This window comes from Octopus bimaculoides, chromosome 21 (genome assembly GCF_046866305.1).
Source record: "Octopus bimaculoides isolate indiv1 chromosome 21, ASM4686630v1, whole genome shotgun sequence".
Lineage (NCBI taxonomy): Eukaryota > Metazoa > Mollusca > Cephalopoda > Octopoda > Octopodidae > Octopus > Octopus bimaculoides.
The window spans coordinates 38,086,393-38,110,323 of NC_142948.1; the positions used below are offsets into that span (position 1 = coordinate 38,086,393).

A 23,931-nucleotide genomic window follows, 5' to 3' on the forward strand; every position below is an offset into this window, starting at 1 on the left:
TCGTGTACCTTGAGCAGAAAGGATTGTTGTTAAGGACAGTGAACAGAAGAAGTGTTACAAACGCCAGAGTGATTAAAGTTGTATTCCTTTTATGTTTTGGATTCAAATCAAATACAGCTTATTGAGGTTGGCTCAAGTCCTGGGACTGAGTCCAAGAAGTCACTTGCATCTACAGAATTGGACTGGTGCCATCTTTTGTTAAAAAAAAAAGGGGAGGTAGGTTGAGTTTCATTTGCAGTGCATCAACAGCAGCATGTTGCACTGTTGTTGCAAAGTCCTCGTTTGTTGGTGCAACGCACTGTCTTCACCATGTGTGACACGAACCATTTTCTCACACTGGAAAACAAAAAGAAATCAGATGTGAAACTGTGACGACACACGTAAAGGTGTGTGTGCAATGTATGCAGACATCATCCCCGTTTTAATGTCCACTTTCTTATGCTTGCATGGGTTAGACAGTTTCCTAATGCAGATTTTCAATGGCTGGATGTTTTTTCTGTCACCAACCCTCACGCATTTCCAAGCAAGGTTATTTTTTCCCCATGGCCAGACATCTTTGGAAATGAATGACACTACTTGTATGACAACAATCCTCATTTACAATTATAATGCAATGTCAAGAAAAGGATTAACCATACATACACACACACACACATATATACATATATATATATACACATACATACACACAAGCTTCTTTCAGTTTCCATCTACCAGATCCACTTACAAGGTTTTATTTGGTTCAAGGCTATGGTAGAAGTCACTTTACCACGTTTCCACTCAGTGGAACTGAACCCAAAACCATGTTGGGAGGTAAACTTAACACACCCTGCTGTGCCTGCATCTATACATATTCCTCTTTATGCCCTGAGGTTTTTAGCAGCACCATTGAATTGTCAACACTGCTGCACTAACAGGACACTAATTTTTGCCAGCTCTGAAAATTGGACAACATGAGGTAACGCAGTTTTACTCACAGACACAACAAGCCTCCCAACCTACAATATGAACCTGGAACCTTATGATCAGGAACACAGCTGCCTAATCATTAGGCAACTTGTTGTCTCAGATGTATAAAGACATTTCAAATATCAAGTCTCACCTTGTTCAAAATCTGGACAGCTTCTGTCGGCCGGTCGAGATATATGTACAGCTTTGCTAACTTCAGTAGAGACAGACTGTCCATGATGTTGATGCAGGAAGAGTATTGTCTTTAAAGGGAAAAAGGAAAAAAAAAATAACAGTTGATGTATTTAACATTATTGAATGTGGCCGACACACAAATTCATTTAAAGAATCTTGCAAACCAGATACAAAAACGAAATTATTATTATTATTATTATTAATAATGATAAAACAGCAAGCTGGCAGAATCATTAAGACATCAGAGAAAATACTTGACAGTATTTGCTGCAGCTTTTCACATTCTAAGTTCAAATTCTGCCATGGTCAACTCTGCCTTTCTTCCTCAAAGGACCAATAAAATATAGCAGCAGCTAACTACCGGAGTCAATGATATCAACTGACCCCTTCCCTTCAGAATTGCTGGTTTTGGACCTAAATTTGATCCAATTATTATCCTTTGTATTAAAAGATTCTATTATGAAGAAGAGAAAACAAAGGAAAGAGAGCTTCGACTTACGGCACTTGTTTTAAGAGCTTCTCGCTGTAAACTGCTGCTTTCTCCCATAACTGCAGGGAAATGCAAGCATCTTTGGCAATTGCCACGGTACTGACAATATTCAGATTAGATTCATGGAATAAACTATTTTCAACTTTCTTCAAGTTTTCTTCAGCAGAGTCCAAGGCATTTTGGATTTCTGGAGAGAGAGAGAGAGAAAATTGGTGCTCATCAAAGAGTTTGTACAACAGACACAACCATGTTTTCAAGACTTGTCCAATGAGATCCAGCAGGGCACAATGTTTGGAAGTGGTGATAAAGTGGTTCTCAAGAAAGGAATGGTAAGTGATGAGGGACGGTAGTTAGAGACAACAAATAATGGAAATACTGACCTCCACTCTCAAACATCTTGTTTAAATCCTTCACAAATTTCCTGGTTTCCAACCACAACTGGCAAACCTCATCAACATATTCAGTAGGCAATTCCGTCACTTTACACTTCACACAGGGCCACAACTGACAGTAGCCATCATCTGAAAGAAAGTATTTGAGGAATCTTATAGAAAAACTGTGATGCTTAAGATAAGAAACTTGCTTAAGCTCTTTGCTCCTTATGGAGCAAAGGGCATCAATGACATTTCTCCACTGTTTGTAACTCTGAGCAGTTGGATCCCTACTTTTTCAGTACCCGATCTTCCTGAAGGAAGGCCTTCCTCTTCCAGGTCTTGGTGGTCTTAGATTGCCATCGAGGTTTCCATAACTTTGTTTTTGCCTTTCTAGGTAGCAAAGTTGGCCATAGGTAAGCCTATTTTTACCTCTGGGAAGAGGTGGTCCATATTAGTTTAGCCCCTATCCTTTGACCTGTCCAGCAAGGGAGGAGGATCTACAAGGGGCTTGCACTCCCCTGGCATAGCTCTCAGGGGTCATCAATGCACACAAGCCACCACAGTGCAACAAAGACTGCACCCTGTGGTGAAACATCATAAATTACAAAGATTTAATTTACACAAATGCTGTCACCCTTAACTGCTCCATGATGACATTTATAACAATGTGCCACAACTCATGTCTTATAGGTTCCCTTTTTAAAATTCCATCTATTTATCTTTTCTACTCAGAAGTCATTCTATTTGAACTCCGAAACATGACCAACTGAGACTGTGGATATTGTCCAACCAACTCATTCTTGGACTATCCCTAGCTGTCTTGTTGGTTGGCTTGGCTTGAAGAATCCATTTTGTGATTATTTCCTGTGACATTCTAAGCACTTGTCCATAATACCAGAGGTGTGACCTCTCAATGTGGAGCAGTGGCGGTTCGACCTGGAGAGACTCCCTGACCTCTAATCTATGCACTTTGTCCCGTAACATTACACCAGAGATCCTTTCGAGGATCCCCATTTCAAATGCTTGTATTCCTGATCGTAATCTTTCGGTCGTTAAACAACATTCACGATCATGCGTATGGACCAAGATGAAAACTGAGCTGAAGATAGCAAGTCTGGCTTTCTTTTTATACCCCCCCCTCCCCTCCTCTGAGGATCAAATGCTGAAGATGATACCAGCAACTGCAAATTTAGCATTAATTACTTACTGTTAATTTCTTTAATCCCAGTAAATCCATCACAGTTAGCCATAAAACACTTCACACTGGTCATTTGTTTATCCTATAAAAGAAAGTAGAAGCAAATTATAGGCAAATACATGTCTAGGTACAGGGGTGGCCGTGTGGTCTAAAAGATCACTTTGCAAGGAAAGAAAACCCCTAAAGCTGTGGAAACAAAGTATTTACCGTTTGCTCTGCATCTGTGGTACACATGGAACAGATACATCTGAAATAGTATCGCTGTAGCAATTCTTCTCTCCTTTCCCAGCTGGGGGCATCGTTCTGGATGTAACTGATGAAAACCTGAAAGAAAGCAACAACAAATAAGTGAAATATATTGTTTGGGCCAAACATCTGTGGTGTCTCGATGTATATAAACATGTATGTAGATGTGCATCGAGTCAAATGATTTTTGGGCGTCTGTCTATGCATGTATGGGTATATGTGTATCTGTATGTGTGTGAACGTGAGCATGTAGGTAGGTGTGTGAACGAGTGTGTCTATGTGAGTGTGCATCAAATCAAAGATCTGTCGTGTATTTATCGATGTATGGGTATATGTGTATCTGTATGTGTGTGAATGAATGCATCTATGTAGGTGTCTGTTGTATGAGTTAGTGTGTTTATGTTATGCATAAGTGTGTGTGTATATCTAATAAACAAAGATGTCTCCAAAGATTGCACCCCCTTGAATGAAAACAGATGAGACCTATCGTTCTGGTTCAATTAAGCGCACAACACGTAACAGTGGCTACATCTTGTTCAAGGGGAATAACTTAGAGAAGAGCAGAAGTTGTATGTGGGTGACCATTCACCCATGGCAGCATGGAAGATGGGCGTTGAATGATGATGATGATGATGATGATAGTTCCTTGTTGGTATTGTGACCAGTCACACCACACTTTTAAAAATTTGTGGATTAGAAATTCTTTACTTGAAAAACTGGCAAGAGTTGGCACCAGGAAGAGAAACTAGTAAGGGTTGGAACCAGGCAGAGAAAAAGAAGAAATTCCTACCTGAAATATGTCCTCATCCAAATTCATGCTAACATGGCAAAAACAGAGTTAAATGAACAAAGATATTTGTTGGATTTACATTCATTGCAACAAAAAGGCACTTGTGCCAGTGCCACGTAAAAGCACCCAGTACACTCTGTAAAGTGGTTGGTGTTCGGAAGGGCATCCAGCTGTAGAAACCCGGCCAAAACAGATAATTCGGGCCCAGTGGAGCTCTGCAGCTGGCCATCTTCTGTCAAACCATCCAACCGACGCCAGTATGGAGAACAGATGTTAAAAGATGAGGACGATGAAATGAGGAAAAAAAGAAAAGACAGCAGAAAAATAGTAAAACAGAAATATAAGTTGTATACCTGATTAGGTAACGGTTGTGTTATGGGCACCAGGGCCCTGATGGCAAGTTTTGTGCCACTAAAGCTTACAGTAGCATTAGGACAACATTGGTGATCCAAATACGATGCCCTAGAAACAAGTAAATCATATGATTAGTTATCGATTTAACCCTTTAGCATTTAAACCAACCATACCTGGCCCAAATGTTTTACCTGGTTTATGTTCAAACTGGCTGGATCCAGTTTCTTACATCTAATTCTTACAACAGCAATTCAAAAATAAACGATTACATCATTGAAATCTCAAAGCTAAGAGATAATGCATGATTAATTCAAAGCAATGTGAATACATAAGCATTACATTCGACAGAGGAATCGGAATGCTAAACGGTTAATATAAATATCCATGATACAGATACTTGTAGGAAGATCTTTAAGCAATGCAGTTGAGAACACACCAATAACATTTTTTCTCTGATCTCTTGGATTATTTTGTAGCTTATATTTGATAAAGGGAAGCTTTCCCGAAATATAATAGAAGCATTATTAAACAACCTATGTAGGACAATATCATATTTTGCTTAACTTCTCACCTAAATTGCTTAAAGGTTTTCTTAAAAAAAATACTTATATCATTTACACATTGCAATGTTTCAAACAAATGACATTACTCCAGCCTGGGCATTATTGTCTGGAGCTCTGGAGAGCAAAAGATTTAGGGGTCACTTACAAATCTGAGGGAGGAAGGTTGTTGGTTTATTCCTCCACTCTCACTCACCCACCCACCCCACCCTCATCAACCAGATAAACACAGTATAAACTAAACAGCCACCAGAAAGAGGTCGGAGGCGAAACTCACCCCAGATAAACTCCAGATCCAATGACATTTTCATGAAGCTCATCATGAATGCTGTAACTGTTGATGACCATCTGTAAGACAAAAGACACATCAGTTTTAAGGGCTCCAGAAACAACATAAGGCATTAAGGTCAGTAGTAGTGGTAATAGGATATGGTGGTGGTGATAGCAGTATTAGCACTGGTGGTAGTAGCTGTAGTAATGGTGGTGGTGGTGATAGTAGTCCTATTGATATTAGCTCTCTGTAACTTCATGTAATAAAGTGTTTCCTGATAATCTGTTCCAGTTAAGCATCCAAATGCACCTGGATCATCCAATACAGGATTCTGAGCAACCAGATTTACATACAAGCTTGTGTTTATCTTAATTTTTCATATATATATATATATATATATAATGGTATTGACCAGGTTATGGGATGTGGTTATACATTGCTGATCACAATGTGCTTTAGCTTTTGAATGACACCACCTTGTTGGTTGGGTGAGCAGGCAGACAATTTCCTCTGATCGGAAGGATATTCTGAGACAGGGTTACCTATCTAATAACTTTGTGTGCTGGAGCAATGTGAAATGAAGGGTCTTGCTTAACAATATAATGTGTTTCTCAGTCTGGGAATCAAACCCATGACCTAGCAATTATGAGTGTAACCACCAGGCCATACAGAGAGGGAGAGAGAGAGGGGGAAGAGAGAAAGAGAGAGAACCAGAGAATGTGCTTTGCTGAGGATCCAGCAATACCTACCTTACCAAAGAACTCCCACAACTGTGGAACCGGTGGCAGAACTTCAGTACCTTCCAGAACTTTTGATAAAATACTCAGCACATGGGCAAACTGTTTACATCGTAGTTCGTCTTGCTGCATTCTCTCTAAATCTGTTGGACAGACAACACAATACACAAGTTTATTAATGTCTTCTGTTTCCCCTGCGTTCACCTTACTGTCTGCTAATTGTTTGTTTTCTCAGGCACCCCTAATGTCAGAGCTTAATGCTGAAGGATTAAAGCAACAACAATGATAAGCAGATACTCTCCGATTCCCACTCACACACTGTAATACACTTTCTCTCACAGATATACAAACAAATGACACAATTTCACATAAACACAAACACTCACTGCATATGAAATACTGGGAGGAATAAATAACGAAAAACAAAGAGAAAACCAGTCTTACGTGACATCAGGTCTGAGAAGGAACGCTTCCAGTAAGGATCTGTACTAATCATTTTAGTGTGATCACCATTCTGAAGAGAAAGGAAATTCAGAATATAAGCATATGCCAGCATGGAAGACAAACGGTAAATTATGATGACATCCATGTGTATATATATATATATATATATATATATATATACACATGCACATATATATGTGTGTGCATATATACCACACATAAATTTTACTTCCAGTTTTACACCTTCTAATAGTGTGCATACATTTAGCATGATACACAGATGACTATATATATATATATATATATATATATATATATATATATATATATATACGGGCCCCATGGGGGTAAAGTGGCTGAGTTCCTTTCGAGTGTTGGACCTTACAGAGGCAATGACCAAGACCTTTGGCATTATGTCATGCTTGTCGCATATAAAAACACTCATTACACTCCTGGAGTGGTTCGCAGTAGGAAGGGCATCCAGCCGTAGAAAACCATGCCAAATCAGACTGGAGCCTGGTGCAGCCTTCGAAACAGCCCAGTCAAACCGTCCAACCCATATTGTGGACCCCCAAAAATTTTATATGGACCCTGTTGAGAATCACTGATCTAACCCATATCAGCATGGAGAATGGACGCTAAATGATGATGAGGAGGAGGAGGAGGAGATAAGCCCAGTTTGCACATGCCGAGTGAGGGCTGGCTTGGCACAACAACAACAACAACAACAGCTAGCAGACAAACGACAATAGAAACATACTACCTGGTACCTGATAATTATTCTCAGAAGCATTCGTATACTTTCAGATAAGACTTCAGGTACAACATCAATGAAAAATGGACATTCTTGCTTGTGGATTGACCAATCAGCTTTCTGGAAATGGAAGATAGCAAACATGTTGAAATGTTTCATGTTAATTCATTGTAATTCATAAAATCACAATAACATTTTGAAATTTTGAGACAGGCCCAGGAATTTTAGTGGGTGGGTGCCACTCAATTACATGGAAACTATACAGAAGCCCATTTGGTGGGTTATACATCTAATTCAAAGGCATGGCTTTCGTTATACTCTCTGCATTATGCAGATTCTATGTGAGAGTTGAATTAAGAGTAGAGATGCTAGTGGAATATTCAGCCACTAATATACTTGACAGGCTGTACCTCTATCATAAAAGATGGATTGTGTCTGGGAAGGGCATCCAGCCATAGAAACTATGCAATAACATATTTGGAATTTGACGCAGTCCAACAATAGATTGGATCTTGTCAACCCATTTAACCCACACCAGCATGGGACACAGGTGTTATACAATGATGATGATGATGAAATAAGAGTAATTAATGAAAACAAAAAAATAGATGAAAGCAAAGGACAGTTTTAAGGGATTATTTACCTGACAGCTGAAATTGCAGTATCTCAGAAGTTTACATCGAGAACAGTGTTTCAGGCTGGAAGCACTGTGAAGAAGACGAGGTGAAAGCAGAAAATATAATGTTATAGTGTAAAGAGGCAATGGTTGTGAGGATAGTGGGGTGGGGTTTATAAACTCTTAATGAACAGGTGTTTGCGTGGGTGTGGCCATAACGATACAGGTGTTCCCCCCCTCCCGACTTTGTTTTCTTATAACTTTCTCAAAAGTGCAGATTTTTTTAATGAAATTTCCTCAAAATACATTTTCGTGGGTGTACAGTACGGTGATCTTGATAAAAACTCTGTTTTAAAAATACATTCGTAATCTATACCATCTAAAATGTATCTGGAAATTTTCATTAACCAAAATAATTGCCTTTAACAAAAGTCCGATCAGAGAGGGGAAATGAAATCTCAAATTTTTATTTTTTCTTTCTAATATAATCACAATCTACAATACCTAGAATATACATCTGGAAAATTTCATTAAAAGATATATATTTGTAAGAAAGTTATAGGAAACCAAAGTCGGTAGATGGGAGGAACAGAAGTCTGTAATTAAACCAGTGTATGATGCGGATGACGGTCTGTGATTACCTTTTGAAACAAGAACTACAATGGTTCTTTAGTTCTTTGTCAGACACCACATGGACGTAGGGCGATTCACGATAGATCACTTCACCAGGGGCCACGGGTTTCATTTTCTTCCACTTAATAGAAACAACAAACCGTATAATTTCTTTAGCGCCAATTATAGCAGTAGAAACGGTGTAACGGTGTAGACATAGTTTATGTACCTACCCGTTAAATATTCCAGATTCGACTAACTGATTGACAAGTTGTCCAACCCATGCCAGCATGGAAAATGGATGTTAAATGTTGATGAGGATAATAATGATGGTGGTGGTGGTGATGATGATGATGGCGGTGGTGGTGGTGGTGGTGGTGGTGATTATGATGATGATGATGATGATGATGATGATGTTTGCTGACCATCAGCCAATCTCTGATAAGACAGGGACAGTTAAGGTAGTTGATGTTTTATCAAACTGCCGTTCCCCAACATTATATTCACAGTCATTCTCACTGTCAGACAACGACAGAATCAGAAATTGGAGAGTTTTGTTTATTTAACCCTTCACTCTTCAAATAATCCTGTCAACGTGATGCTTATTTATTCACATTGTTTTCAATTAATCATGCATTTTAATTAATCATGCATTATTTTCGTGGCTTCAAGATAACCATGATGTGACTGTTTATCTTAAGAATGACAATATTGGGTTGGTGTATGAGGCCCGGTCTGGTCAGTTGGAACATATTTGAGCCAGATTTGGCCAAATCAAATGTTTCAAGTGCTAAAGGGACAGTTCATAAGACACTGTTTCTCTGGATTATTTGGGGGTTTTTTGTCCTGTTACAAATAGACATTGATTTGAAGCTGTTTAAAAACAAAGATGTCTCATTTTTTGAAGTTTTAAAAAGGTCACACATATTTCTTACAATTAAAACTTACTCTACTTTCTAACTATTTTTCACCATTTAAAGAACTACATTTTGTTACACTGTTTTCTTATTGTTACAAAAGCAATTGTTTTTCTTTGTTGCAAAAGGAAAAGAAAACACTAGAATCTTTTAATTAAAAAAAAAATACTATCTTACCGCTTTCTAACTGTTTAAAAACAAAATTAAGACTATTTTTCTACACTGTTTTAAAAGATAATAATAATGATAATTAATTCTTTTATTAACCACCAGAATTTAGATTAGTTGAAATATGTTTGTCACATATTTCAACTGCTAAAAGCAAATATGCTGCAGTTACTGTGGTGAAAAAAATCTCTCTTATGGTAAAAAAAAGTGTGAAAACACCCACTTCTTCAGTGTTGCCATCACTTGGGAATCTCATACATCGATGTATCAGTGGTGCTATATCATCATCATCATCATCAACAGTAGCAGCCCACTGGATGAAATGCTTATATGTTCTGAGTTCAAATTCCACCGAGGTCGACTGTGCCTTTCATCCTTTTGGGGTCAATAGAATAAGTACCAGTTGAACACTGGGGTTGAGTAATTGATTTATCCCCTTGCCTCAAAATTGATGCAGCAAAATTTGAAACCATCATTATTATTGTTGTTGTTGTTAATCTTTTTATGAGTGAGATAAAAGTTCAATGTCTAGGAGTGAAGGACAATGTGTGTGCATGTGTCGATGTTTGTGTGTGTGAGAGAGAGAGAGTGACATATATGTATATATTTATATTTATATGTTCTGTCATGTGTATGTATATGTGAATGGATGGATGTGGTTGTGTGTAGACAAGTGTTTTTACATATGACATGAAATATAAGTGTGTGTGTGTGTGTGTGGGACGGTGCAGGTCATTAACCAGTCTCTGATAAGATAGGGACACACTCAAAAGTATTACAACTTCTATCTTCTGCTACAGTTAAACGTACAGTCGTCCGTCCACACAGATATTCAATGAAAATGGCAGCAGAATCAGAAAAATGGAAACTTTTTGACTTAAAGGTAAGAAGAGGAAGGCTGTAAAATGCAGTGGTTTTGGAAGGGATTTTCTTTGGCCCCTATTACAAATAGGCATTGACTTGTGAGCATTTAAAATAAAATGAGAAAGAGAGGATATAATAGTTTTTATTGTTTATCTTTTACTTGTTCCATTTGTTAGGCTGTGGCCATACTGGTGCACTGCCTTGAAGAATTTTTAACAGAAGGAATCAACTCCAGTATCTATCTATCTTTTTTTTTTTTAAGCCTGGTACTTATTCTATCAGCTTCTTTTGCTGAACTGCTAAGAAGACACTTGCTTAAGGTGCCATGCAGTGGGACTGAACCTGGAACCATGTGGTTGGGAAGCATACTGTCTTGCTTTTATATTTTTTTGCTGTTTCAAAACTAAAATCTTATTATGATATTTTAAAAAAGATACTGCTTTCTTACTGTTACAAAAACATTAGTTTTCCTGTTGCCACAAACAAAATTAAATATAAGCAAAGACAAAAAAAAGAGAAGATAGAAAATTCGGTAATGGGTGAATGTGCAGTTGGATTCTGGCACTGATGATGGAGCAAGAATTCCTGAAATATGCATATACACCCATTACCTATCTTTCCATCTTCAATCACATTATTTACATGAGACACATTCAGATATAAAACATTGTAACAAGTCACTGTTGACTCTAATTTCTATAGAAAATTTGTAGAGATAGCCGCAGGTGTAGCTGTGAGATAAGAAGCTTGCTTTTCAACCACATGGTTCTGGGTTCAGACCCGCTGTGCTGCACCTTGGGCAAGTGTCTTCTCTCTACACCCTCAGCCTGACCAAAGCCTTGTGAATGGATTTGGTTGATGGAAACTGAAAGAAGCTTGTGTATATACGTATATATATCTATGTGTGTGAGTCTTTGTGTCTGTGTTTGTTCCCCATCACTGCTTGACAACCGGTGTTGGTGTGTTTACATCTCTGTAACTTAATAGTTCAGCAAAAGAGACTGATAGAGTAAGTATTAGGCTTAAAAAATAAGTCCTGGGGTTGATTTCTTTGAATAAAACCCATTAAAGCAGTGCTCCAGCATGGCCACAGTCAAATAACTGAAACATGTAAAAGAATAAAGAAATAACCTTAAAAAGTGATTTAATAGTACTGCTAACATGGTGTGTGTGTGCTTGAGTGTGTGTGTTTGTGGGTGTGTGTGTGTTTGTGTGAATGTGTTTGAGTGTGTGTGTGTGTGTGTATGTATGTGTGAATGTGTATTTGAGTGTGTGCGTGTGTTTGGATGTTTAGCAGTCTAAAGAGTTGCATTTAGTTAAGTTAAAGGTGAGGTCTCTGGCAGGAACATGGATATTTAAGGTCAAAAAAATAATTCATGGAAACATGGATACAAATGGAAACAGTCTCTCTCTCTCTCTCTCTCACTCTCCTTTATTCCCTCTCTCTCTCTCACTTACTCTCCACTCGCTCTCTTACTCTCTTTCTTTCTGTCTCTCTTACTCACTCTCTCTCTGTCTCACTTACTCCCCACTCTCTCTTACTCTCTTTCTCTCTCTGTCTCACTCACTTACTCCCCACTCTTTCTCTTACTCACTCTTTCTCTTATTCTCTCTCTCACTTACTCCCCTCTCTCTCTCTTACTCACTCTCTCTATGTCTCTCTCACTTACTCCCCCCCCCTCTCTCTCATTGTTTCAATAATATCTTTTCTTATATCCAGGAACTTGAAAGACAATATTCTTCGCTCGAATGGAGCCACCGAAAGACAACAATTGATGTGATGGCCACTTACATGGCATTTCTGAAAGAAAGTAAGACACGTACAATATTGTTGTTGTTGTTATTGTGTTTGTTCAATTTTCATTTTCACACCAGATGACCAAACGCATCGAGCAGAGACCATAAAGCCAGGTCTCGTCACTAGTGATGATGGTCTTTATGAAGTCTGGGCCATGGTTTGCACAGTCCAGCATGTCCTCAATGATTTCCATGTGGAGTTGTGTCTGCTGCTCCACCAGCACCTTAGGGACAAATTTGCTGACCCTCTCCACATGCATAAATCCTTTGTTAAAATGGAATGCAGAGGAGGATGACAACGATGATGATGCTGATAATAATGATGACAGTGATGAAGATGACAATGATGACACACAGAAACCAAAAATAATAATGACAGCATCTCTGAGTAATTAACTTCAGTGATTTAATTGTTTGGTAACTGAACTTTTGTTGTTGATATGTAGAGATGCTGTTTGCCATCATTGTTATCGTAGCTTGGCCTTTGTTCTTAGATTAATTGATGTTGTTAATAGCTTCGCTTAGAAACCTTGTGTGTCTTTTGTAGTTTTTGCTGGCAATAAATTCCTACCAATTTTTCTATAGATTCCTTGTTATGGTTGTTCATTGTTTTTATTAATGATTTTATTTATATATTTATTTATTTATTTAGAGCTTTGGAACAAATGCCTTGTGGTTTTTGTTCCATCTCTTTCCTTTCTGAGTTCAACTCCTACCAAGGTCAACTTTGCCTTTCATTCCTCCAGAGTTAATGAAATAAAGTACCAGTCAAGTACTTCGTTAGTTGATTTAATTGATTAGCTCTAACCCCACAAAATTACTGGCCTTGTGCCTAAATTAGAAACCATTATTATTATTGTTTTTGTTATTGAAGCTGATGTTATTTTTTTTTTATTATTATATCATCATCATCATCATCATCATCATCATCATCGTCATGGTTTTGAGAAGCCTCATTTCTCAAGATTGGTATTCAGGCAGTGTGTTACACATCCCAGGACCCCAATAATTACAGGTATAAACCTGAACTTGCAATCTGGAGAGAGTAACTGCAGATTTCTCAATAGTTCAGCGAAGGTATTCTCTTTATGCTAACATCCGCTGGGCATGTATGTAGGTATGCATGCCTTTTCTTTCCCTTTTTGATTTATGGTCAATTTTGACTGCCCAACGATTTCCTAACGAGGTTGTGGAGGAAAGTATCAGGATTTAAATGTCATCCTTCAAATCTTGAGACAGTTTTGTAGATTTTTATAGTCCTAGATATCATGTGTGTGTATGTATGTATGTATGTATGTATGTATGTATGTATAAATGTATGCAGTTACATGTGCATGTAGCAACACAAACATACACACATACACAGACAATTAAACAGTACTTAAGGTGGCCAAGCCGGCTGGTTATCTGAAAGGGTGAAACTTTATGGCAAGCAGACAATAAAACAACAATAAAATGAAGAATAAATTTAAAAGCAAAAACGAAAAACACAAGCAAAAAACAACAGAAGACCTCACAATAAATAAATTTAAAAAATGTTAATAACATATTATGGGGAATGTGTTAGGAATAAGTGGAGGATACTTAAAACTAAAACATGTGATAATGGGATCTTTTATTCATGTACTTCTTCTTCTTCTTCTTGTTAATCCTTTTATAAGATAACTAAAACCTTAATGTGTGAGGAGATGTGTAATGTGTGTGTGTGTGTGACATAAAACAGTTAATGTGTGTATAGTATGTATATATGTGAAAAGCATATAAACCAGTGTATGTGTGAGAGAGAGAGAGAGAGAGAGAGAGAGAGAAAGGAGATAGAGAGGAGAAAGAGAGAAGTGAGAGGGAAAGAGAGGAGAGAGAAAGACAGGACATATATAGTATGTGTGTGTATGTATATATATATGTGAATGAAGGGATATTAGTGTGTACAAATAAGGCTATTCACATATGACACAAAGCATAATTAGTGTATATATATGTATGTATATGTGTGTATATATGCATGCCTGGTAGCAGACATGGTGTGTAGGTGGCTGCTGTCCATCAGCCAATCTCTGATAAGACAGGGACAGCTAAGGTGTTTGGTGTTTTATCAAACTGCCGTCCCCCAACATTATTTATATTCACAGTGACTCTCACTGTCAGAATACAAACAATGGAATCAGAAAAATGGAGGAGTTTTGATTTGAAAGTAAGAGGAAGCACTTTGTAAAATACTCTGGGTTTCTTTTTTTGTTTTTTGCCCCATTACAAACAGACATTGATTTGATGTTGTTTTAAAAAAAGATATGATGGTACTTTTTAAAGTTAAAAAAAATTACATTGATTTCTTACAAGCAAAAATGACTGTTTCCTATCTATCTATCTATCTACATACACACATATATATATATATATATTTTTTATTATATGTATTTATTTTCTCCTAATTAACAAATAACTCGGACAAAATAAATTGGTTAATAGATTCGAGGGTAGCAAAGATCACAAAATGACTGTGGTGTAACTCCTGTTTATATATGTATACATATATATACATGTATACATATATATATACACACACACACACACACACACACGTGTGTGTGTGTGTGTGTGTGTGTGTGTGCGTGTGTGTCTGACCATGAGAAAAGATTACCTAACTTGGTGAAGGTTGACAACAAGAAGGGTGTCTGGTTGTAGAAAAATCATCTCACTGTAGAAACTCTGTCTTAATAAATTCCATCCAATCCATGCAAACATGGAAAAAAGGGAAGTGAAAATGATGATGGTGATGATGATGATGACAATGTTGTACCCATGTATAGAAATCTAAATAGTTGTATTAATTAAGTTGAAGGTAATGTCCGTGACAGGAACAGGACTATTTTAGGTCAAAAATGATGTACGGAAACATGGATACAGATGTAAACTCTCTCCCCCACTCTCTCTCTCTCTCTCTCTCTCTCTCTCTCTCTCTCTCTCTCTCTCTCTCTCCCTCTTTCTCTCCCTCTCTTTCATTATTTCAATAATCTCTTTTCTTGCATTCAGGAACTTGAAAGACAATATTCTCCCAGTCAATGGAACCACCGAATGACAGCATCCGAGGTGTTGACCTCACATGTAGAATTCATTAAAGAACGTAAGATCCACAGAATATTGTTGTTGTCATTCTTGTTGGTGGTATCAGTGGGGATGTCATTCTTGTTGCTGCGGCCATAGTTGTTATTGTTGTCGTCCTTGTCACCATTTCTAAGACACCATCTTATCTTAGAACCAACTCCTAATGCTGTTCGAGAAGCACGTCACAGAATTGAGATAATCATCCAGATGCTTCCCAGGGTCGTATTGCAGTCTGCCAATTGTAAATGGAATTCATAGATGAGTTCATGTTAGATAAGAACGGCTTCATGAGAGGGGCAGGAAACTACCTTGTCCTTCATAGTCTGTGATTCCTTTAACCAAAGGTCAAATAGCAAACCAAGGAACCCATCTTCTTCAGGACATGCTCTCTGTGTCTGCCTCTCCCTCCTCTCTCGTGTCTTTGGTCACACTGCTGTCCTTATAGCCACCATTTACATGGGAACATAGAAACTTCTGATAACACTGGACGACATTGCTAATGAGATGAGCAAATCATCTGATCTGATGTAACATCAACCTAGTTACAAAACCAACACGGTTTCGAATCTAAGCCTTGCTATATTATTATTGTCATTGATGATGACGACGACGACGACGACGATGATGAGAATGATGATGACGATGACAACAATGATAACAATGGCAATGGTATTGATGATGATGATGATGATGATGATGATCATTTTGGACATTTTCTGTTTTTCTAGAAAGTGCTGAGGCAAAATCTTGTATTGATTGCGAGTTGGGAATAAAGATTGGTGATGCCGAGAGACACAAGCTGGACATATTCGGCCAGAAGACTGCCGCCAAGGGTATGACAACCTTTTCTCATCTTATTCTAGAATGGTAAAAAAAAAAAAAATGTGAGATTCTGTCTAAGAACACAATTTCTCACTCTCTCTCTCTCCTTCTCTCTCTCTCTCTCTCTCTTTCTCTTTCTTTCTCTCTCTCTCACTCTCACACACACATCAAAAACTTGTCTTAGTCTCTCTTTTTCCTAATAAACACCCTAAAAACATAATTTATTTTACCCTTTTCTTTGCAGTGGCCCCTATCTTAGTCTATATCCATGGCGGTTACTGGCAACTTTTAGGGTGAGTAATGTTTTATTTATGTTTATCTTTCTGCATTAACTTTGGATATCTTTGTTGCTTATTTTGACTTTAATCACCTCATTTTAAACTGTATGGATAATACCGTACTTAATTCTGGTGCCTAAACTTAAGTACCATATTCACCTTGAATCTAAATTTCTTTATATATATATATATCATCATCATCCTCATAATCGATTAACGTCCGCTTTCCATGGACGATTTGACTGAGGACTGGTGCAACCAGATGGCTACACCAGGCTCCAATCTAATTATATATATATATATATATGTGTGTGTGTATGTATGTATGTATGTATGTACGTATGTATGTATGTGTGTGTGTGTGTGTGTGTGTGTGTGTGTGTAGACAGATAGGTAGATACACACATATATATATATAGAGAGAGAGAGAGAAAGAGAGAAAGAGAGATAAACCAATTGAATTTTAATAAAATAAATAAAGTAATTAATTAGAGTTATCTAATTATTCCAGACGTGAATTATCATCATATATGGTTAAGCCTATCGTGAAAATGGGTGGAATCGTATGTCCAATCGGTTACAGCATTGCACCTCATGGTAAGTAATCAGACTTTTAATTTCTTTTTTTTTTTTCTTTGATGAGGACGGGGGTGAGGAAGGTCAGGAATTTTGTTTTTTTTAAAATAAAAACATTGTTTCATAAAGGGTTCCATGGACGAACCACTGGTTCACTGCATTTAGAAATGATGTGAGTAGGGGAGGGAGCAGGAACGTGTGTGTGTGTGTGTGTAAAACATGTATCACTCGCGAAATTGCTGTTATGTCTAATGGATAATTTAATATTTGAAATGTTTATTAAGGAACCATGGAGCAAATTGTTGAAGAGGTGAAGAAGAGCGTCGCTTATGTCTTGAAATTGGCCAAGGATCGTGGATCAAGGTGGGTTCATTCTGGTGAATCCAGCATTTAATGTTGGACATATTTCACACATACTTACATATGTATCAATCTATTTGTCTATGCATGTATGTATCTATCTATCTATCTCTAAATATATGCAACCACACACACACACACACACAGTGACACCCCCCACCACACACACACATTCTTCCCTGCTCATGGATCGCAAGAATCATTACATCAGTGGACATATGAATATCTTTTATTTTTTTTTATTTTGTGTGCCATAACATCTAGACATTGTACCACTCAACTGGTTCAGGTTGTGAGTGTACGCATCCAGTTATTTAAATCTTTCATGAATTAATAGAATTGTTAATATCCGTAATTTCAGAGGTGTGTATGTGTGTGGACATTCTGCAGGAGGTCACTTGGCAGCCATGATGCTCACTGTCGACTGGCAAGCAGAAGGTGTTGATTCTTCTTTATTCAAGGGTAAGAGAAGGGATTTTTATTTTGTCCCCTTACTTTTATGACAGTTCATAAAAGGAGTCATTGTTGTCATCATCATCATCATCATCATTGTTGTCACCATTCTAATGTCCACCTTCCAAAACTTGCACAGGTTAGATGGAATTCTTTGAGGCAGATTTTTTTACTGCCAGATGCCCTTTCAATTGCCAACTCTTACTTGTTTTCAAGTTTGCTCAGATTTTCCCCTGGCCACACATGTTTTCCATGCAAGATTGGAAATGAGCCAAGCTTGTTTGCTGCCATTATGCAATGCCAAGACAATGTCAGGACAAAAGAGCACGCATATATACATATACACGCATATAAACACACACACACATGCACAAGCATAGACACACACATACTCACAAACACACACACACACACACACACACCACACCACATCACACATACACACATATGCAAAACCATACATGTATGATGGGCTTCAATCAGTTTTTGTCTACGAACTCCATTCACAATGCTTTAGTTGGCCCAGGGCAATAACAGACAACACTTGCTCAAGGTGCCACGTGGTGGAATTGAACACCAAAACACGTTTGTGAAGCAAGCTTCTTAACCACTGTGCTTGAGTATACAATGGAATGGAAAAGTAAGTGTTAAAACAGTGATGATGACAATGGCTTCAACACTGACAATCTGTTTATGTGAAAAGTATTTACGACACATTTAATGTCAGCATGGTGGGTACTTATGATGGGAGAGCTAAAGTAGGAGAGCTTGTTACTATTTACATACCTGACATACTTGAAACAAAATCTTAAACACTAGATACAGGCTTTTACAGGAATGGTAGGCTAGAGCTGTAGTGCTACTCCTATAGCCATTAATTTGAGAAACTTAGAAAATGCTAGTGATGATGATGATGATGGTAGTGGTGATGATGATGGTGAAGATGACAACGACTATGATCCAATATTTCAGGTGTCTTCCCAGTGAGCGGTGTCTATGACCTTCGACCTCTTGTGCAAACAAGCGTCAACAAACCTCTTAAAATGACTGAGTAAGTACGAAAGCTGTTATTTAAAGTTTTGTATCTATTACTGGGGTGGGAATGGGTGAGGCGGGGGTGGGTGGGGCGGAAGTGTGACGCTACATTTTGTCTACTGGCACACTAGTGTAAGGTGAACGTGTATCACCCTGGGTCTATTGTCACACTGTAGTAGGATAGGTTTGTGGCACACTGTAGGGGATGTGCCACACTCCAGTAAGACAAGGTTGTGGCACACTATAGTCCAAGGTAAAAGCATGTGGACAAGGAGCTGTGCTGTCTAAAGACACTGGCACACCAAAATATTCATAGACACAATATGCTTATGAAATGATTTTCTCTCAGACAAAAACTACAGTATCAAATCTTTCAATGGTGTGTAAACATCAAATATGATACATAAATGGTATTACAATTTAGTTTTGTTTCAGTTGCATACATCAAGTTTTTAGCAGATTTTTAATGTCCAAACTCAAAAAGGATTCATTTGATTCGATCTAGTTTCAGCTAATGAACTGTGGCCATGCTACAGCACCCCTACAACCTTCCTCTGTGAACCCCGCTGAGTGTCTACTCAATCAACATTTCTAATTATTATTTTTTTTTTAAGTTCATTATTTTTTTTGTTTATTCGTTTATTTGTACAGAGAGTCTGCCCAGCAAATCAGTCCTGCATTTTTGACAAAGAACATAATCAAGTTCAACAGAAACCGTGTCATTAAAATGTTTATTGCAGAATATGATTCTGAAGAATTCCATCGTCAAGGTGAAGAATTCTACAATGTAAGCACTAGTTTCAGCATCTTTCATCCTTCTTCATATGTATGCATAAAAATATGTATGTATGTACTCTCAGAGTGGTTGGCGTTAGGAAGGGCATCCAGCTGTAGAAACTCTGCCAAATCAGATTGGAGCCTGGTGTTGCCATCCGGTTTCACCAGTCCTCAGTCAAATCGTCCAACCCATGCTAGCATGGAAAGCGGACGTTAAACGATGATGATGACGATGATGTATGTACATACGTATGTACATACGTACGTATGTATGTATGTATGTATGTATGTACAAGGGAGTACCCAAAAGAAACCAGAATTTTGCAATATTCTTTTTCTCACTTAGTTTTACATGTTTACACTTTTATCACCTTCAAAATATTCTCTCCATTCGAAGCCCTGCATTGTCTGCTGTTCAAAGCTGTCCTGGAACTCTTGCAAATTGATGCCTTTGAATGCCTCCATTTTTTTTCTATTCACTTCTTCAAGATCTACAAATTCCTTAGCACCAGCTTTCGTCACCAGTGATGACCTTGACATATATACGTGCATATTCATATATATATATATATATATATATATATATATATATATATATATATATATATATATATTACAGAGATGTACTTGCTTAGCAAGTGACCAGATCTGAGAGATCGTGTGCTGAAGCAAAAACAATTGCAGCGTGGAAGGTGTTTATAAGCCATTTAAAAACACGCAAAAACCGTTAGATTCCCTTCAATATTTAAATTTAATTTGGCAAAATATTTTCGTCGCTTTGGGACTGCGACCTCTTCACTGACAAAATTCCGTGGCGTGTATATGTGTGTGTGTGCGCGTGCGTGCGTGCGTGTGCGTGTATATATATATATATATATATATATATATATATATATATATGCATGTATTAAAAGTCAATGTATATGTACCTGTTTGCTTGAAAGAAGAGTCAAAACTGTCCAAAACCACGTATCTCTCACAATAAGTAAACACGCACGGAGAACGTAGCAAATATTGTTAGAAAAACAGCCGTCCCCATTTGTAAAACTACAAAGTGGAAAGGTAGATATCCCAGTATCAACTGATATCACTTTCTGTGTCGAATTGACACTTAAAGCGAAATCTATTGATAATGGGATATCTATCTTCCACTTTGTAGTTTTACCAGGCAATTCCAACTGAAATCCTGACGAGCTGGATTCAGAATAGCGGTCGAAGGGAGACAATCCCTTGCACTTGACCTTTTCTACTTTGTGTGTGTGTTCTAAAACCAGCCACCCGACTTTGGATTTATATCTTCTGTGATGATTTTTTGATGCAATTTTCCTGCGCTTATTTTATTTTATAATATAATATATAATCGGTCTTATTAAATGTCTAAATACCTTTAATGTTTTAGACATTTCCCTACCAAGAGCACTTATTAAAAAATTCACTATATTGTATTCTCATTGAATATATTTGATTAACGATATATATATATATATATATATATATATAAATCTGCCTCCGATATATATTTATATATATATATATGGCTGTATAGAAAGAAGTTGTTCTTTCTTAGGGACACTTTATCCAAAGCATACACCAGTTTTGCATTGTTATCAATTTATGATACTGGAAAAATTTTTCTGTGTATACGTACAAGTGTTTATCGTCTATATATATATATATATATATATATATATATAGAAAGAGAAAGAGAGAGAGAGAGGGGGGAGATAGAGAGGGAGGGAGAAAGAAAGAAATATATCAAATATTGATCTTGAAATATTTATTGCCCCTTTGGGTATTGTTTTGTCATTACTTTTTCATTCTTTGCAGTCTTTGAAGTCTGCTGGTCTCACCATTTCCAACCGAGTCATTCCAGACACTGACCATTTTGATGTCATAGAAAAACTTGCTGAAGATGATTATTTCATTACCAAAGTAAGAGAAACTATTCTTTCTCTTTTTTTTTGTTCTTTTTTTTAATCACCACTTTTGGGATGGGAATGTATATACAATGTTTATAAATAGGGTTAACATGTAGTGGAATGATGATGATGATGATGCTGATGGTGGTTGTGGTGAGGATGATGATAACAGTGATGATGCTGGTGTTGTTGTTGGTGGTGGTGGTGGTGGTGCTTGTGATGATGATGACAACGGTAATGATGGTGATGATAGTGATGATAATGACGATGTGATGATGAGGATGGTGGTGGTGATAATGATGATGATGGTGGTGGTGATGATAAAGGTAATGATATTGGTGATGATGCTGGTGTTGTTGGTGGTGGTTGATGATAATGCTTACATTGTATGTTATTGATCTTCCATAGATTAATCTTGCTTTTAATTGATTTATTTATGCATTTTACAGGAAATTATCAAAACTATGGGCTTGACTGCTGATTGAACCAACCTTTGCAGACTTCAGAAACACATTGTAGACATCTATAGAAAGGGTAAAGTGGTTAGTCTATACAGAGCTTTTAGTACCAAAGGCCACACACTCACAAATTGATATCTGAAGGTAAAAGACTCGTTTATGAAAATATAGAAATAGATTAAATAAATAATAATTGGTTGTCATTAGTATTGACAATGTGTTTTCCAGTTGTTTAATCAATGAGGTGGCCTTCTTGTTGGATTTCCATGTAAATGGTTGAATATTCCCCTGGCACATGCACCTTAATTGTAATTCTTAAGGATGACCTGCAGAACACATCATGTGACAAGGGTGAATTACAAAGGTGGGTCTACCTGAAGGGCTTCTGTGTTGTTTTGGATGATTTTCACTGAAAGTGTGAGTCACATAGGCACAGGCATTGTTATGTGGATAAGGAGTTTAGTTTGCGACCATGTAGTTTTGGGTTCAGTCCCATTGCACAGCACTTTAGACAATTGTCTTCTACTACAGTCTCGAATTGACCAATGCTTTTGTGAGTAAATTTGGTAGACAAAAACAGTGTGGAACTCAAACTTGGAGAATGATTGTTGAGATTACTCAGTGGCTGAATGCATTCTACCAAGGATTTCTATGCAGAATACCGAAGACCAGCTGCAAGAAGAGAATCACAAAATCTGAAGTCATGAGAAGAGAAAATTCACACAGCCTGCAAGAGATTGTATTGGAAAGAACTGTGAGACTTGCAGGTTTTCCGATTGCCAGAAGAAGGATGACAGAGAGGAAGACCTCAAAAGACATGATGTACTACCTTCTTAGAAGATCAGAAGCAATTTAGCATCACCTGGGAAGATGCAGGAGACTATACTCAAAACCAGGATGACTGGAGGCACCGTGCTGCCAACTGTACAAGACGAACTAAGAATAAGACTAAGACTTGGTTTTCAATATTTTATTTCTAAGAAAAATCATGACTCCCTCTAAACACTCAGCACCTCCTTGTGAGCTTACGGCACCCACAAAAAGGTACCACTTCTTGGTTTAAAAACCATTGGTTTACAAGCAATACAAGTGCTGCCAACAGATGCAGGTGTGAAAACAACAATAACAACAAAAAAGTAGCACAAAAGGCTTTACCAGTGAAAGGGACAGAGCACCAAAGAGTTGGCAGAAATTATTGAAAATATATCTTCTGAGACTGTACACACACACACACATATTTCAAAATAGTTGCTTTGGAATGACATTCATTCATTTTTCTTATTAGCTTTTATGTTTTTAATTTTTTTGTTTGTTTGGGGTTTTTTTTGCATTGTTTATGTTGTTCTGCTTTATAACGAGAATGACATAAAGTACATAAATTGACTTGATTCAGTTTCTTTTCAAATTTAAGCAGAAAAATACTAATAATAGTAAACATTAGAAATTTTAGTAATTCATATTGTAATATATTACTATTTCCAGAAAAATATCTCACCACACACACATACATGTTTATATTCAAGAAAATGGAAAAAATTTGAGAATTAAGGGCTGTTACACTGTTACAACACCATAGAAGAAACATTTTTATAATTTTATTTTTAAAAAAAGGGTCCAGAATACTTCTTAAAGACAAAAGAACTTTGTAGCAGCAATTTAATGGACAAGAGATGTTGCATATTTAGAAGGCAGGAGAATTTGGTTTTGGAAATATTTAAATTTTATATATATATATATATATATATATATATATATATATATATATATATATATATATATATATATATGTATGTATATGGGTGTCACTATACTAATA

The 23,931-nt window shown here is 37.2% G+C and overlaps 2 protein-coding genes across 6 annotated transcripts; one reads left to right on the forward strand and one right to left on the reverse strand.

Annotated features, from left to right (window-relative positions):
- Positions 1-72: 72 nt before the first annotated feature.
- LOC106877802 (N-lysine methyltransferase SMYD2-A) lies at positions 73-20,805 on the reverse strand. 3 transcript variants are annotated; one of them, XM_089339177.1, is made up of 13 exons: positions 20,668-20,805; positions 8,005-8,068; positions 7,371-7,481; positions 6,608-6,677; positions 6,176-6,306; positions 5,433-5,503; positions 4,595-4,703; positions 3,413-3,529; positions 3,215-3,287; positions 2,014-2,154; positions 1,643-1,820; positions 1,103-1,211; positions 73-336 (listed from the first exon to the last, which is right to left on the reverse strand). In XM_089339177.1, exons 3-13 carry the CDS (start codon positions 7,398-7,400, stop codon positions 229-231), a joined length of 1,137 nt encoding a protein of 378 aa, XP_089195303.1. In that variant the 5' UTR covers positions 7,401-7,481; positions 8,005-8,068; positions 20,668-20,805; the 3' UTR covers positions 73-228. The 3 variants fall into 3 exon arrangements, with proteins under 3 accessions (XP_089195303.1, XP_052831425.2, XP_014782302.2); XM_052975465.2 differs by lacking the exon at positions 20,668-20,805 and adding an exon at positions 8,823-8,896; XM_014926816.3 differs by lacking the exon at positions 20,668-20,805 and adding an exon at positions 8,619-8,811.
- Positions 10,394-22,331, forward strand: LOC106877803 (kynurenine formamidase). 3 transcript variants are annotated; one of them, XM_014926818.3, is made up of 11 exons: positions 10,394-10,557; positions 12,259-12,349; positions 16,166-16,270; positions 16,504-16,552; positions 17,049-17,134; positions 17,398-17,476; positions 17,835-17,935; positions 18,899-18,977; positions 19,613-19,748; positions 21,566-21,670; positions 22,107-22,331. In XM_014926818.3, exons 1-11 carry the CDS (start codon positions 10,510-10,512, stop codon positions 22,140-22,142), a joined length of 915 nt encoding a protein of 304 aa, XP_014782304.1. In that variant the 5' UTR covers positions 10,394-10,509; the 3' UTR covers positions 22,143-22,331. The 3 variants fall into 3 exon arrangements, with proteins under 3 accessions (XP_014782304.1, XP_052831417.1, XP_014782305.1); XM_014926819.3 differs by lacking the exons at positions 10,394-10,557; positions 12,259-12,349 and adding exons at positions 14,366-14,526; positions 15,366-15,456; XM_052975457.2 differs by lacking the exons at positions 17,835-17,935; positions 18,899-18,977 and having other exon boundaries at positions 10,406-10,557.
- Positions 22,332-23,931: the final 1,600 nt, after the last annotated feature.